The 14,532-nt window shown below is 31.5% G+C and overlaps 1 protein-coding gene across 1 annotated transcript; it reads left to right on the top strand.

Moving 5' to 3' along the window:
- The first annotated feature begins 2,483 nt into the window (after window positions 1–2,483).
- Window positions 2,484–5,850, top strand: LOC132728002 (solute carrier family 25 member 35-like). The gene is made up of 6 exons (XM_060713603.1): window positions 2,484–2,951; window positions 3,486–3,553; window positions 3,752–3,995; window positions 4,288–4,402; window positions 4,838–4,941; window positions 5,208–5,850. The coding sequence occupies exons 1-6, from the start codon at window positions 2,871–2,873 to the stop codon at window positions 5,532–5,534; spliced, it is 939 nt and encodes a 312-aa protein (XP_060569586.1). The 5' UTR covers window positions 2,484–2,870; the 3' UTR covers window positions 5,535–5,850.
- The last annotated feature ends 8,682 nt before the right edge of the window (window positions 5,851–14,532 follow it).

Raw genomic sequence — 14,532 nt, 5'->3', positions numbered from 1 at the left:
TAATTATAGTACAACTCGATAGAATACATCAAGCCCAATTGTGGGTCAGTGAATACCTCTGTCTCACTCTGATATAAGCTGTCTGTACTTTTAAAATGCCAATTCCCCCATCCTTTATTAATTATCATATTTTCAGTAATTTTTAAAATTCAAAGGTTATTATAATGGCCAACACGTGTCATTACAAAAGTATGACCTCAGATTGAGACTGGCTGCTCAAAGGGACATATTTCTACAAATGTTGAGACTAAAATCAAACAAAGGCGACAGAGTAGTCTTTCTTGAAAAACAATAATCTTGGTTACACATTTATAATATATTTTACCAGTAATCTTGTTTAAGTTAAGGATTCTATTCCATGAGAATCTTAGCTCGTTCCGTACCTGAAATGTACAAGGGAACTCAATATGGAGTAATCATGCTGCAACATGCATTATTTCATTACATCAGTGGTTAGTCTTGATGCCTGACCTTAAATCCTACATATGTGTCTATGTGTCTCACATTTGGTCTACCAGTAAACAATTGTTGAGACGGACTTGTATTACATAGTTTTGTCATTTTCCCCCCACAGACTGTCCGATAAAAAAACCCCAAGTGCAGATTATTATAGCACCAAACATGAAAATGTTAGAATAGCTGGGCGGCTAATGATGATAATGTTCGACAATGTTAAGATTAGCGTTAATAATAACATACCATTTAAAGGGTATACATCTATATATTATGAAATATTTTTATAAAATTTATCAACAATAAAATTATATTGGTTTCATTATTATTCGGTTGATTCCCGGAAAGGTGTCTCTGTTATTTAACACACATGAATGTTGTACGTAAACAGTATAAAACGTTCCGGAACAAAATATTTGCTATTTAAATTAGAGTTTTATCCGTTTAATTATGATTTTGTGCATGCATGTTCGCTTTTAAGGCAATTATCTACCATTTTTAGCTCGACTATTCGAAGAATATGAGCTATTGTAGTCGCCCCGGCGTCGGCGTATTCATTGGTTAAAGTTTTTTGTAAAGTCAAATATCTCAATTATTGCTTGAGATATTCAATTGAAACTTACAATACTTATTTATAGTAACAAGGTACATCAGATTGACAAGTTTGATAACTCAGCCTACAATATTTTCAGAATTATGCCCCTTTTTAACTTAGAAATTTTGGTTAAAGTTTTTTGTAAAGTCAAATATCTCAGTTATTGCTTGTGATATTCAATTGAAACTTACAATACTTATTTATAGAAACAATGTACATCAGATTGACAAGTTGGATAACTCTGCCTACAATATTTACAGAATTATGCCCTTTTTAACTCAGAAATTTTGGTTAAATATTTTTTGTAATGTCAAATATCTCAATTACTAGTTTTGCTTGAGATATTCAATTGAAATTTACATTACTTTTTTTATAGTAACAATGTACATCAGTTTGCAAAATTGCATAAGTCTGCCTGCAATATTTGCAAAATTATTTGCCCCTTTGAAACATAGAAATTTTGGTTAAAAGTTAAAGGTCTTCAAATATATTTACTTGAAACTTTACACATGTACTTAGGGTCATAATTGGAGGGTCATAGTTGTATGTCACTGACCAAGTTCCATAACTCTATCTTGCATTTAGGCCATTCATCTCCCCTTTTCTACTTAGTCTCTTGGTTAATGTTTACATGCATGTTTTACATATCTCAATAACTATTAAAGATATTTATTTTAAAACTTCACATATGCATTTAGAATCATAATTGTAGGTCACTGACCAAGATCCATAATTCTATCTTGCATTTAGGCTGATTTTTCTCCCCTGTTCAACTTAGAAATTCATTGTAAAGATTTGCTTGTAAGCTGTTATCGCATAACTACTGAAGGGTTTGTGGCTTTTATGGGACAATTTTATGCATTCATAATAATAAAGCAGTGATTTACTTGATAAAACATTTTAATAACAAGCCTTTGTACCTTTTCGGTCAATTTTATGTATTCATAGGTAATTAGCATTATTATACTCAATAAAACACCCTTGTGACAACTTTTTCGAATAGTCGAGCCAATACAGTCCTCCGACAGTTCTTGTTTATTTCATACAATCATTTTGGAAGTATTCTTTTGTAAAATTCAAACAATAATTTTTGAAGCAGATTTATAGCTTAATACACTTTAATACTAATTGCAAAAACCAGGTGCACGAAGGAAAAGTCTATCAAACTATTATGGTTCTAAGAGAAATACAACATATAAATGCAAAACTCTACAACTCCACATACTTCTGTATATGATTTGTTCCATTAAACTAGATGTAAGATAAACTTTACGTCACCCAGATAATTTCAAGACAATTTAAAGACGTACCAGGTTATGAACTTGTTTTGTACTTAATGTTAGATAGTAACTACACGACGATAACTCTATTTACAATTTGATAACTGTAGACATAGACTCATCATTTACATATAATCATACACGGTCATGTTTTTGTACAAGTTATAGAGTAAATTAACTGACTTATAAATTATTTCTATACCATTACATACATTTGTATTTGTCTCTTGTAATACTTGTGTATGCATCCTCCAGGAAAGTGTTAGTCATCATATAATTTTTATGGCATAATGTAAGAGCACATTTTTATTTCTAATGTAACCATGCACTAATGTGCATTTATAGTGCATATACACTGGATCACGGTCATTTAAGTAAAAGCAGTGTAAGAACGAACTTGCAACCCCTGGATTTATCATCAGACGGTGTTACCACTGGGCAAAATATGACGTCTATAGTGTTCTGAAAGCTCATAAACATTAGAATGAAACTAGCTTTAGAACGCGTCTTTATCACGAATATTGAAGTTCATCAGCAACAGCATGACGACGTCACATATGATGGAGTTTGTTTGTGCAGGTTTGGCGGGATGTGGTGCCGGGATATTTACGACCCCGTTAGAAGTAAGTTTAAAGTCAATTCAATAAATATATATAATGATAGGTTAGCAATATTGCAGCAAGTCTTGATCATGTTTATTCATGATTTATGATGAATCTGGTATTTGTTCATGTAACTACATTTAATGTACATGTCTTGATGAAGTCGGAATCTTTGTACGACATTGCAGCCATCTCGTATCTGTATATGGACCATTCTGCATTTAGATACTTACCCAGATATATACAACGATAAAGAATACCTATTAATGATATATGAAAGAGATTCAGATTTAAATGATAGATCAAATTGTTAGTAATTGTTATACTAAACAATACTTAACAATGCTACGACTTGTTCAAGATCATAAGTTGAAATACACACTTTTCCAAATACACGTTTAAATACCGGATTACCGTTTAGAATACACATGTATTTTCGATTTCCGTTTAGAAAACATAATTATACATTTCCAAATTTCCGGTTTGAAATACATAAATTACATGGCTGATTGTAATCATTAAAACAGTTACACTTAATGTATCTACGATTTGCAGGTTGTAAAAATTCGAATGCAACTTCAAGGTGAACTACTTAGAAAAGGACACTACACTGTACATTATAGGTAAATTCTTATTTTCATCTCTACAATATTTAACTGTTCATTTGAAAAATAGAATTCAGCTGTTATACAATCACATAAATGTAATAAATATGCTGTTAGTAAAATAAAATGTTATTTATACCTATTTGTATATGTTCGTGTTTTAATTCAGGGAATGAGACGTCTTAACAATTAAAAAAATTATATTTCCTTTTACAGAAACTGCGTTCATGCATTTTACACCATAGTTACCACAGACGGAATTCTTGCGTTACAGAAAGGTCTGGTTCCCGCGCTCTGGTTCCAACTTATACATAATGGTACCCGGCTTGGGTCATATCAAATCATCATCAATACGGGGTTCACCAAAGATTCTGAAGGCAACGTGAAATGGGGAAGATACTTGCTGGCCGGGGCTGTCTCTGGTGGTTTCGGAGCAGCCGTGGCTAGTCCTTTCTACCTGGTGATTTAGACATACCATAATAATAAAGTATACTTTTATGCCGAAGTGATCTGAATTAATTGCATGATGTACACATTGTATAAATATAAATAATGTAGTTAAGTTACGTGTCTCTAAATGATTATAATAATAATAATAATAATAATAATAATAATAATAATAATAAAAAAATAATAATAATAATTATTATTATTATTATTATTTATATATAATTCTAATAAATCGGGTCTTACGGGAAGAGCTTATAACTACAGCGTCTACTGCTTTATGTATTGTTATCCTTTTTTTGTAGGTCAAGACACATCTACAAGCACGTGCAAATCGTGCTATTGCAGTTGGTACTCAACATCAACATGATTCTATGACAAAAGGTTTTAAAAAGATTCTTAAACGAGAAGGAATAAAAGGTAAATAGAACTTAAGGGCATTTAAAAATGCTATGCCCTTGCATTGTCTATCTTGTGATGAATCATGGCTAAATGTTTCGGTAGTTAGCAATTTTAAACAACTATATTAAAAAACAGATTTGTAAACCTCTTAAGCATATGTACGATATGGATACTCTAATATATTAAACAATAAATAATGTGGATACTAAACACAAAGCGTTTTAGGTGCTCACATAGGAATAGAGGTATAATTGATTCTCATCCAAGTATATTTTTAGTGTCATATTGAATGTCTCAAATAAATGTTATACTAGTATTGGTTTCCAGATTCAGATAAGCTTCCCAATTCAGATTATTATTTATCATAGACTGATACATACTTGAAATCTCTCATAACTAACTGATAAACATTTGAGAGCCGTATAAATGTTATGTTTTATATTATTTTGAAAGGTTTATGGCGTGGAACAATGGCGGCTGTACCAAAGAGCACGGTCGGTTCAGCTGTTCAGCTGGGGACATTCAGCACGTCAAAAGATTATATCACCAGCCTCATGGTAAACACTATATAAACATTGTCCTAATATTATTATGTGTTGATATTTGCAGCAATATCAATTTAGGAATATTACTAAAAAACAGTTGTTATGTACATACATTTACAAAAAAGCCGTAATTCCGCCCTGATAGATGCATATTTGGTACTTGTTTTTATTGTTGTAAAAGTTGTTTCGCTTAAATGTTTAATTTTACAGTGAAACACGGCAATCAATGCCGCATTTGTACGTTTCTTTAGTTGGAATATATATTTTTTATTTTGCAGTTATTCGAGCCAGGCAGTGTATTTAACGCATTCTTTGCTAGTATAGTTGCCGGACTATGTATAGTAGCGTGTATGACGCCATTTGACGTCGTCGCGACACGTATGTACAATCAACCGGTAAATAATCAAGGTCATGGAACACTTTATAAACATGTACCAGACTGTTTCATTAAGATACTGCACGAGGAGGGACTATTGAGCTTCTACAAGGGATGGGGACCATCATTTTTCAGACTGGTTCCCCATACAATTTTATCTTTAGTGTTCTGGGACCAACTTCGTCTTTTGCATCATAAATGGACGTCAGACGTCAGTGATCCAACATGATGTAATAAACATTTTTAAATGATGATTTAGGATACATTTTTATGTTTAAGTGGTAAAACATTAAACAAGGTAATGGAACATATATTGGACGACACACGGCGTATATCACATACAATGTTTTAAGTTTGGACCTCACTGAACCTGCATGGTCAATATGAAAATGTTGTTTTTAACTAGCTGTAATACTGTTTTCTAATACATTGACCTTAAGTTTCGCGTTGTGCGTACTATTTCTTTTGTAGGAAATTTATAGTACACATATCTTTTGCAACATGGATTGCTTATTGTATTCTCTTTACATATGAATAAAGGGAGATCACTGAATAATATTATTTCTTCATGTTTTCAAGAATTCCCCCCCTTGCATTATTTGCTGCTGTATCTCTTTTTCATCGTTAGGCGACTCTACAATAGTGGTGCTTTCTAGCAGTGCTTTATATCGAATGAAAATGTCTACCATTTCATGATAAATTTGTCTTACTGGAACCAGCTTTTTGTTTTGGTATTTAGTCACTTTAAGATCTTTGAAAAATTATAACAAAGATGACTTTCAAGCTAGTCTTCTAGATACTGACTGGTCTCCTGTTTTGCTAAGTGATAATGTGAATGATGCCTGGAATATATTTAAACAGTTACTTTTATCTGTGATAGACAATATAGCACCTGTGAAACAGACCAGAATTAAACAGAGAACAGAACCATGGATTGACTCAGACATTCTTAGTGTAATTAATGAAAGGGATAAAGCTTTTAATAAATATAAATGTGATAGAAACTGTGATAATTATGATTCATTTAAGACTCTCAAGAACAAAGTTCAGTATCTTGTTGCCAAAGCAAAAAAGGAATATTTTACTAATACACTGGATGAGAACAAAAATGACTCAACCTCTTTATGGAAAACTGTTAAAAATCTTGGTTTGCCTTCCAAGAAGGGTTCATCTTCAACCAGTTCAAATATTTGTTTAAATATTGATGATAATGTGTGTTTTGAAAAGAAACTTATTGCTGAATCATTTAACAAATTTTATACAACAGTTGCATGTAAACTTGTTGAAAAGTTGACAGAAAGTATGCATTAATTTGGTACGAATTTTGTTAATACTTTTTATGCAAACAAGGGTGTTTTTGCAAACAGTTTTTCTTTTTCCATTGTTTCTGAAAGTAAAGTTCTTAAATACTTAACTTCATTAGGTGTCAAAAAAGCTACTGGCTTTGATGGTATACCTTCACGTTTTATCAGAGATGGATCCCCAGTTATTGCTAGTCCATTAGCTCATATCATAAACTTATCCCTTATCCAAGGTCAAGTCCCTGATGATCTTAAATCTGCAAGAGTTGTTCCCCTCTAAAAAAAGAACGACAAATTGTCTGTTGGTAATTACCGGCCTGTGTCCATTTTAAATGTTGTATCTAAAATCCTTGAAAAGGTGGTTTATGACCAGGTTGAAGCTTATTTTAAGGATAAAGATCTGCTGTATAAATTTCAATCAGGTTTCAGGAGTGGCGTCTCTATTGATACTTGTCTGATTCACCTTGCAGACTTTATCAGGTATGAAAACGATAAAGGTAATGTTGTTGGTATGGTGCTGCTGGATTTGCAGAAAGCGTTTGACACAGTCGACCATTTTATTCTTTTAATGAAACTGCAAGCATCAGGTCTTAGTATTGACGTCCTAAATTGGTTCAAATCATATTTATCAGATAGACAGCAGCTTGTAGATGTCTCTGGTACTTATTCTTCCAATTCCAAAATTACATGTGGTGTTCCTCAGGGCTCAATCCTTGGACCCCTTCTCTTTTTAATTTATGTAAATGATATGTCAGCTGTGGTCAAAAATAAATTGCTTTTGTATGCTGATGATTCTGGTATCCTTGTATCTGGTAAAAGTTTATCTGTTGTTGAAAAGGCATTGACAGATGATATGGAATTGGTCAGCCAATGGTAAGTGGACAATAAGTTGTCATTGCATTTGGGTAAAACCGAGTCAATTCTATTTGGGTCCAGGCAAAAACTTAGGTCACAATCTAACCTGCATATAACCTGTGATGGTACATCCATTGAATCAACTTCATCTATCAAGTATCTTGGGATTACTATAGACCAAAATCTGTCATTTTGCGCCATGGCCGAGTCTGTTCTTAAGAAGGCCAACTCTCGGTTAAAATTTCTTTACCGCAAGAAAGAGTTTCTTACTCAGCATACCAAGAAACTTCTGGTTATGTCTCTTATTCAGTGTCACTATGATTACGCATGCTCTGTTTGGTATAATAGCTTGACACAGTCTTTAAAAAATAAGTTACAAACTTGTCAAAACAAAATAATGAGATTTGTACTTGACTTGGACTCTAGAGCCCACATTGACCCATCCCACTTTAAGTCCCTTAACTGGTTACTGGTCCACAAAAGAGTTGAACAGATAATGTTGTGTCATGTTTTTAAGATAAAAAATGGCCTATCTCCGGATTACATGTCTGAACACTTTATTTCACAAGATTCCATTCATAATTATAGTACACGACTTAGTCAAAAGGGTGGATATTGTCTACCTAATGTCAAAGACCAGGGTTTTAAATCATTTGCTTTCTCTGGTATTAAATTATGGAATGAATTACCTGTAAAGTTAACGGAGATCAACAGGTTACAAAGTTTTAAGGTTGCCATCAAAAGTCATCTTATGAACAGTATTTAAATTTTTTTTTTTAAACATGTTTTTACATATTTCGGCTCAGGATTTTAAATTGTCTGCCATTTATCTTATTACAATTTTAGTAATGTGTTTTAAATCCTAGCTGTAAACAGGAGTATCATTAACTCAAGATTTGACTGTGATATACATTTTTATGATTTACTAGTATTTTTAAACATGATTATATTAAGGTTTGCCTCTCTATGTCATGCCGCCAATACAAAGGACCACAATGGAAATAAGAGCTTTTTTGCCCTTTTTTGTGTTATCCTTGGTTTTGTTGAGCATGTCATAGTTTTACTCGTATGTGATATAGTATTTAATAATGCTCATTATTTTATCCTATGTTATATTGTCAACTATGTATATGCTTCCTTTGCCGAAATAAATCTATCTATCTATCTAGTTATTTATTTACATGTACTATGTTCTCAGACCGCGAACAAATTGTTACAAATGTGATTTATTTTAGAAACATTCAGAACCCAAATTCACAAATCGTTTATTTTGAATATTTAAATATGCATGTGTTAAGTTTGGCAAGAAGAGTTGACTAAATAACCAGTGATGAAAATAAACTGCCTTTAAATAAATGCGAGTAAAGACAACTTAGAGAAACATAATAGAATCAAGTGTCTCTATCTATATTTCACTAATACAGTTACTTAGTTACATTGACCGGTGTTATATCTAACATGTAATAACTTCAAATCAGTAGAAAACTCGTTTGAATAGTTTAACATCGTTTCAAACAAAACGCCGGGCAATGACAAAGTGTTTCATTTTTTTTATTTACAAGAATGTCACACATTTACTAATGTATATGATTGTTGGGAGGTAGAATATGTGATAATAACTGCTTTATTGTTTCCAGTAGACGGACAGACAGACAGACAGGTCTCTTTATTTCCTCCCAAAATGCATGGCAATACAACATTGGGATATACCGTATAACTTGTAATTTCTGCGGGTGCAAATTTTTGCGTTTTGGGACTGAAAATGGGTATATTATTATTTGCGAATTTAATTTCTGCGTTTTTCATCAAAAACGTTTATAAAATTTAATATCTGCGTTTTTCTATTAATTTGTTTGGGAGCAGGATCTTTGAAGAGAAAGGTAAAGTATCAAGTATGTATAAAGCCTACAAACACAAACTTGCTAAACTTATTATACGATAAACTATATCCAGATACAATATGACAAACAAACTTAACAGTAGCACTTTATATGCCGATTAGTAGTGTTTCGATTTACATAGATAGTTATCAATGAAATATAATGATAAAGATGTTTTGTAACTAAAGTACACCTTTTGTTTATCGTAGTAACTATGTTTCCATGTCACTCTTTTGGTTTTTCGTTTTAATTTTACATTTTTGTTTGTATTTTGCCGCATTTATTCATAACAAAACACAAATAAAATATATGGGGGTGCGTTATTTTGGGACATGTTTTCCTGCTTTTATTGCTGTTTCCGTTTGATATCGTCGTATCGTTAATAACAATACATTATTGTCATGTTTTTGTGTGACTATGCTGAAATGTGAGGAAACAATTTTTGTAACTGGGAATCAATATCAGATAGTTTGTTTTGTCACTCACCAACAATAACTGTTGATAACAAAATAACCCTGATCGCATTTATACATCAGAAAATAACAAAACAACTACAAACAACATCAACAAACAAAGACACATACATACAAGTCGAAACTTAGAAATAATAACCCGAATAAAAGATTATAAATAAACATAATGACGTGTGTTTGGCTAAAATATCATAAATATCATATCATTAATCTATAATAATATTATGTATATCATATAAATATAGGATTATTTCATGAAGATGTACTATACCTTTTTTGCGTTCACTGATTCCAAGCAGCTATGTTTAACCTGACACTGGAGTCATATATAATGAATAATAACAGAACAGAACAGAACATGATTTTATTTTGACTTCTACATGACACTTTAAGAATCTTACACCGGCTGCCGGTACAGACCGGAATATCTAGCTCGAGGGTGACTGTTTACGGCGGTAACGAGGCTCTGCCGAGTTTCCGCCTTAAACAGTCACCCGAGAGCTAGAAATTCCCGTCTGCACCGACAGCCAGTGTTTGATTCTTTTTCTTGCATATTACATATCAATTATTTTAGAACAGAAATTACGAAAACTGATATTCTCATTACGCACTTTTTTCTAATAGTAGCGTATGAACTTACAGCTTCATTCATAACGGTTAAATGACGTCATCCTAAGAACGCAATTCATTCATAAAAGGCGCGCAGCACTGACGTCATTTAAAGCACGCGACTTGTCTTACATGGGGGATGTAAGACAGGTTTTTCTAGCACCGGTGTAAACGGTAGATAATCCTGTCTGATATGCAAGAAATTACCATATATAATATGTTAATACATTCAACAAAGTGCATATACAATACATTTTCTAATTTTTGATGAATTATTACAAATAAAAAACAAAAAACATATATCATAGTGTTGAGGATAAACAATTTTAAACATAATTAAGTATACATGGTTAAATAACAAATATATCTCCAGAAAACAATTTACAAGTTACATAAATTGTTTAACTGATTATATGTATACATGTACTAATACGACAATCAGATTTTATTGATATAATTAACAATAGTATTTCTGTAATATAATGATTCCTTTTTATATTTTGCCAGATTAAGCAGTAAATTTTGTTTTAATGTTACACATTAGTGCCAGAAATGTTATCAAGGAATGTCTTTTAAAATCGTATTTTTAATATACCTTTTTATAGTTTCTAAAAATCATGGACATATCAATACAAAATGATGGTCGTCCTCTATATCAACATTGTTACATCAGAGACGGTGTCTTTCATTACGTGACAATCTCTTTCGACCATACCTTCCAGTTTGAATTCTCAGTAATTTAGCTGACATTTCTTGTAATGAAGTTTATAGTGTTTTTGGTACAAAATCTTAGTAATTTTCATATGATAGTGTGTTTTGTACAAATTTTATACAAATTCAAGACTAAACTAATAACATACTTAGTATGTACATATATAACGTTCGTCTTTTAACGTTAGTATTTTGCTCAAAGAAACAACGGAAACATCGCTTGTTGAAAACAAAACATGTAAAAAGAATTCAAGGCAAAAAATAATCTGGTTAAAATTAAATTCTCACAGGAAATGAAAGTAATTTAGATGAATGGATGAAGCATTTAATTTGACAGAGATGCAAAAAATATGAATTCTCAGTTACAATAATCGATTTAATCATATCGTAAAAATGCAGCCCTATTGTTAAAACAATTAAGATAGTCTTAAACAGATGCTTTGTGGTTCTTTAAAAAGCTAAAAAGAATATCGAAACAAAGCACGGTATAAATAGAAATGTTACAGGCTCGTTTCTACTGAACATGTTAATGGAAAATACTTGAAATTTATGCCACCGTCAACACCACTTAGCACCAAGATGTACATAATACAACATATACAAGGAGTTGAAAATGTTAAACAGTGATAATTTACTTTTAGACATTCCGTTATAAAGTAAATATATAAACTCTAAAGATCAATTATTTTATATTGACAATTGATTCTAGTAGGAAGCTTTTGACTTTTTCTCTACGACCTCGTGATTCCGAATTATAAGCTTATAATTAGAAAGTATAAAATGTTTTTGTAAATATATGATATTATGCTTTAATATACCCTCATTAAACTTTAAAATAAAGTAGACTTACTAACGAAGTAAAGATATCATCATGGTTAAAGAGTTAATTATAATTATTGATACATTACAGGCTCGTAGAGTGTCATAACCTATCATTAATGATCAGGGATTGCACCTGACGAACACGTGAAACTATTTACCTAATAGTATAAGTAATAGAAAGAGCACCGAAACACGAGGCTATCTGATTTGTACGAGGGGGCGTAGCCCCCGAGTATAAATCAGATTGCCGAGTGTTTTGGTGTTCTTTCTCTTTTGTATCATAGTCAAACATAAAAGCACGTTCCCTGTTGTCACAATATGAAACCCCGGCAAAAATGAACCAATGAACGAACATCTGAATATGACATTTCTGTCGCTTTCCCTTTCTCTGCCGTCACAATATGTAAACCCCAGCAAAAATGAGCCAATCAATGGGCATGCTCTGGAGTGCGGGTAACTAATACCCGCACTCCAGTTAACGCACTGTGCATGTATATGTATACGATTTAACCCTGGCACATTTTCAACAGAAAGGTCTCCGAACTATGATACAATAACATGCTATCGTTGTTTAAACTTATTAAGCGTTATGGACAAGTAATAGACGTGTGACTATTTGCAAAGCACTGACTGAATTGTATTAACCATTCACGTTTCTATGGCAAGATATTTAAAGTTCCAGCATGGCTTTATTAACATCAGTCAAAGGTTTGCTTGTGTTTCAATGTAGGTAAAGAATCTTTAAGGCTTTTCTTTACTTTCTTCACCAACAATATTTTGTTTGAAAAACAATAAAAGCTTTAAAATTGCATTTATGACTATTTCATTGCATGATCATATAGAGAAACATTTTGCATTCAAGGTAAAATCTTAATAGATATAGTTTGTTAATTTTTTTTATACTAAATTAGGTATTTACTAATTTAGTACATAAAAACTTAGCAAACTATATATTTCAAGTATGCGATAGTTAACATGTAGACGAGGACAATTCACGATGTGATTTGCTTCCTGGTTTTATCTTTCACAATGACATCATTAGAACTAACTTGATATTTGCCACACAAGAGAGTTAATTAGGGTAGATTTCATTTACAATATATAAAAACAACACTGTTGAGCAGTTGATTGTGATAAACGTTCATCTGTTCTTAAAAAAGTAGCTTGTCACAAATCACATTAACGCTACTGAAACACAGGGAATTCATGAGGTGAATGACAACAACAATTGTCTTAAATCTAGCAATATCCGTCTTGAAAATTAATGTTACTTGCAGAAAAAGATGGTTTAACCAGAATATATTTGGAATAAGATGTATGTGCACGTTTTGTCAGATAATCAATTTAATATCTCCACTCTTACCAAACACTAACAAACGTTAATTATTAATATTGTAGTAAAGAATTCATCAAATATTATTCATCAATTGTATTGTATTACAACATATAGATTTTTAACTTAATGTTAAGTAAAGAAAAGCTTAATAAAATGTTTTGAATACAATCGCGCTCTTTTTTCTTAAGCCTAAAACATACGTAGATACAAGGATCTTGATTATAATAATATAAATATAAATATAATATAAATCCGCGGTAGATACGAGTATTTGATTGGTATTTTAATAAGATTTAAGTTAAATGTATAAATTTCATTTAAATCAAACCTTTTATCTTCTACTATAAATAACAAATTTTATCGTTGTTATCTTCGTCTTCATATTTTCACGTACAGGCATTGAAATTATCTTTATGATTTAACATCGCTTTGTTAAAAAATATGTCTGCGTTTTATTAATTTGACAATGTGATAAAACTGAACTTTTATATATGTTTATTTCCTATGTAGCAGATACACAAATCCACCAATCAATTAATACAATTCTGTCTTTTACATGTTGCCTTATGTCATAATTGACACAACACAGTAAATAAACATTACGAATTTCTTTCCTCTAATATATACGTTCTGAAACAAATAAGTTAATAAGAAGTCTATAAAAAGATTACTCCGAAACAATATAACCTTGTTAAATAAGAAATGCTCTAAGTTCAGTATAACTTTTTTGACAACTAATAATCTGTATTCTTGAAAAGGTAAATATATATATTATGATATATGTTTAGGAGGACTTTTTTCTGTTGTTAATCGTATACAGAGCATGTTATGATAACTTATGTACATAAATACAAATCATAAAGTAGTCATGCCACAAACCAAACTCAATCATTGTTTAATATACTCACATATTATGCGACAAAGTTTGACTACAATATTATCTGATTAGGACTAAAATATTAATACTCTTTTATTTGCAAATTTTCAATACAAACTATGGAACAACTGCATGACGCCATGCACAATAAGATATGACAAGAAAACATTAAGTCATGCTGTTATTGCAATAAATCGCGACTGGTTGACACGATTCATTTGTTTAAATGTTAATTTGGATGCATGTTAAAGAACAATTTGCTCATTGCATATAAAGTGATTGTTAAGATCCTTTACTGGCACCGTTTTATTTCAGTGTTTCCCACATACCTAGAGGTATTCTGGTATGAAAGCCAGGTAATCC

Source organism: Ruditapes philippinarum, unplaced genomic scaffold, assembly GCF_026571515.1.
Source record: "Ruditapes philippinarum isolate M1 unplaced genomic scaffold, ASM2657151v2 ctg4345_1_1_1_1, whole genome shotgun sequence".
Taxonomy (NCBI): domain Eukaryota; kingdom Metazoa; phylum Mollusca; class Bivalvia; order Venerida; family Veneridae; genus Ruditapes; species Ruditapes philippinarum.
The sequence above is the reverse complement of the archived record's forward strand: the minus strand, read 5'-3'. Positions and strand labels throughout refer to the sequence as shown.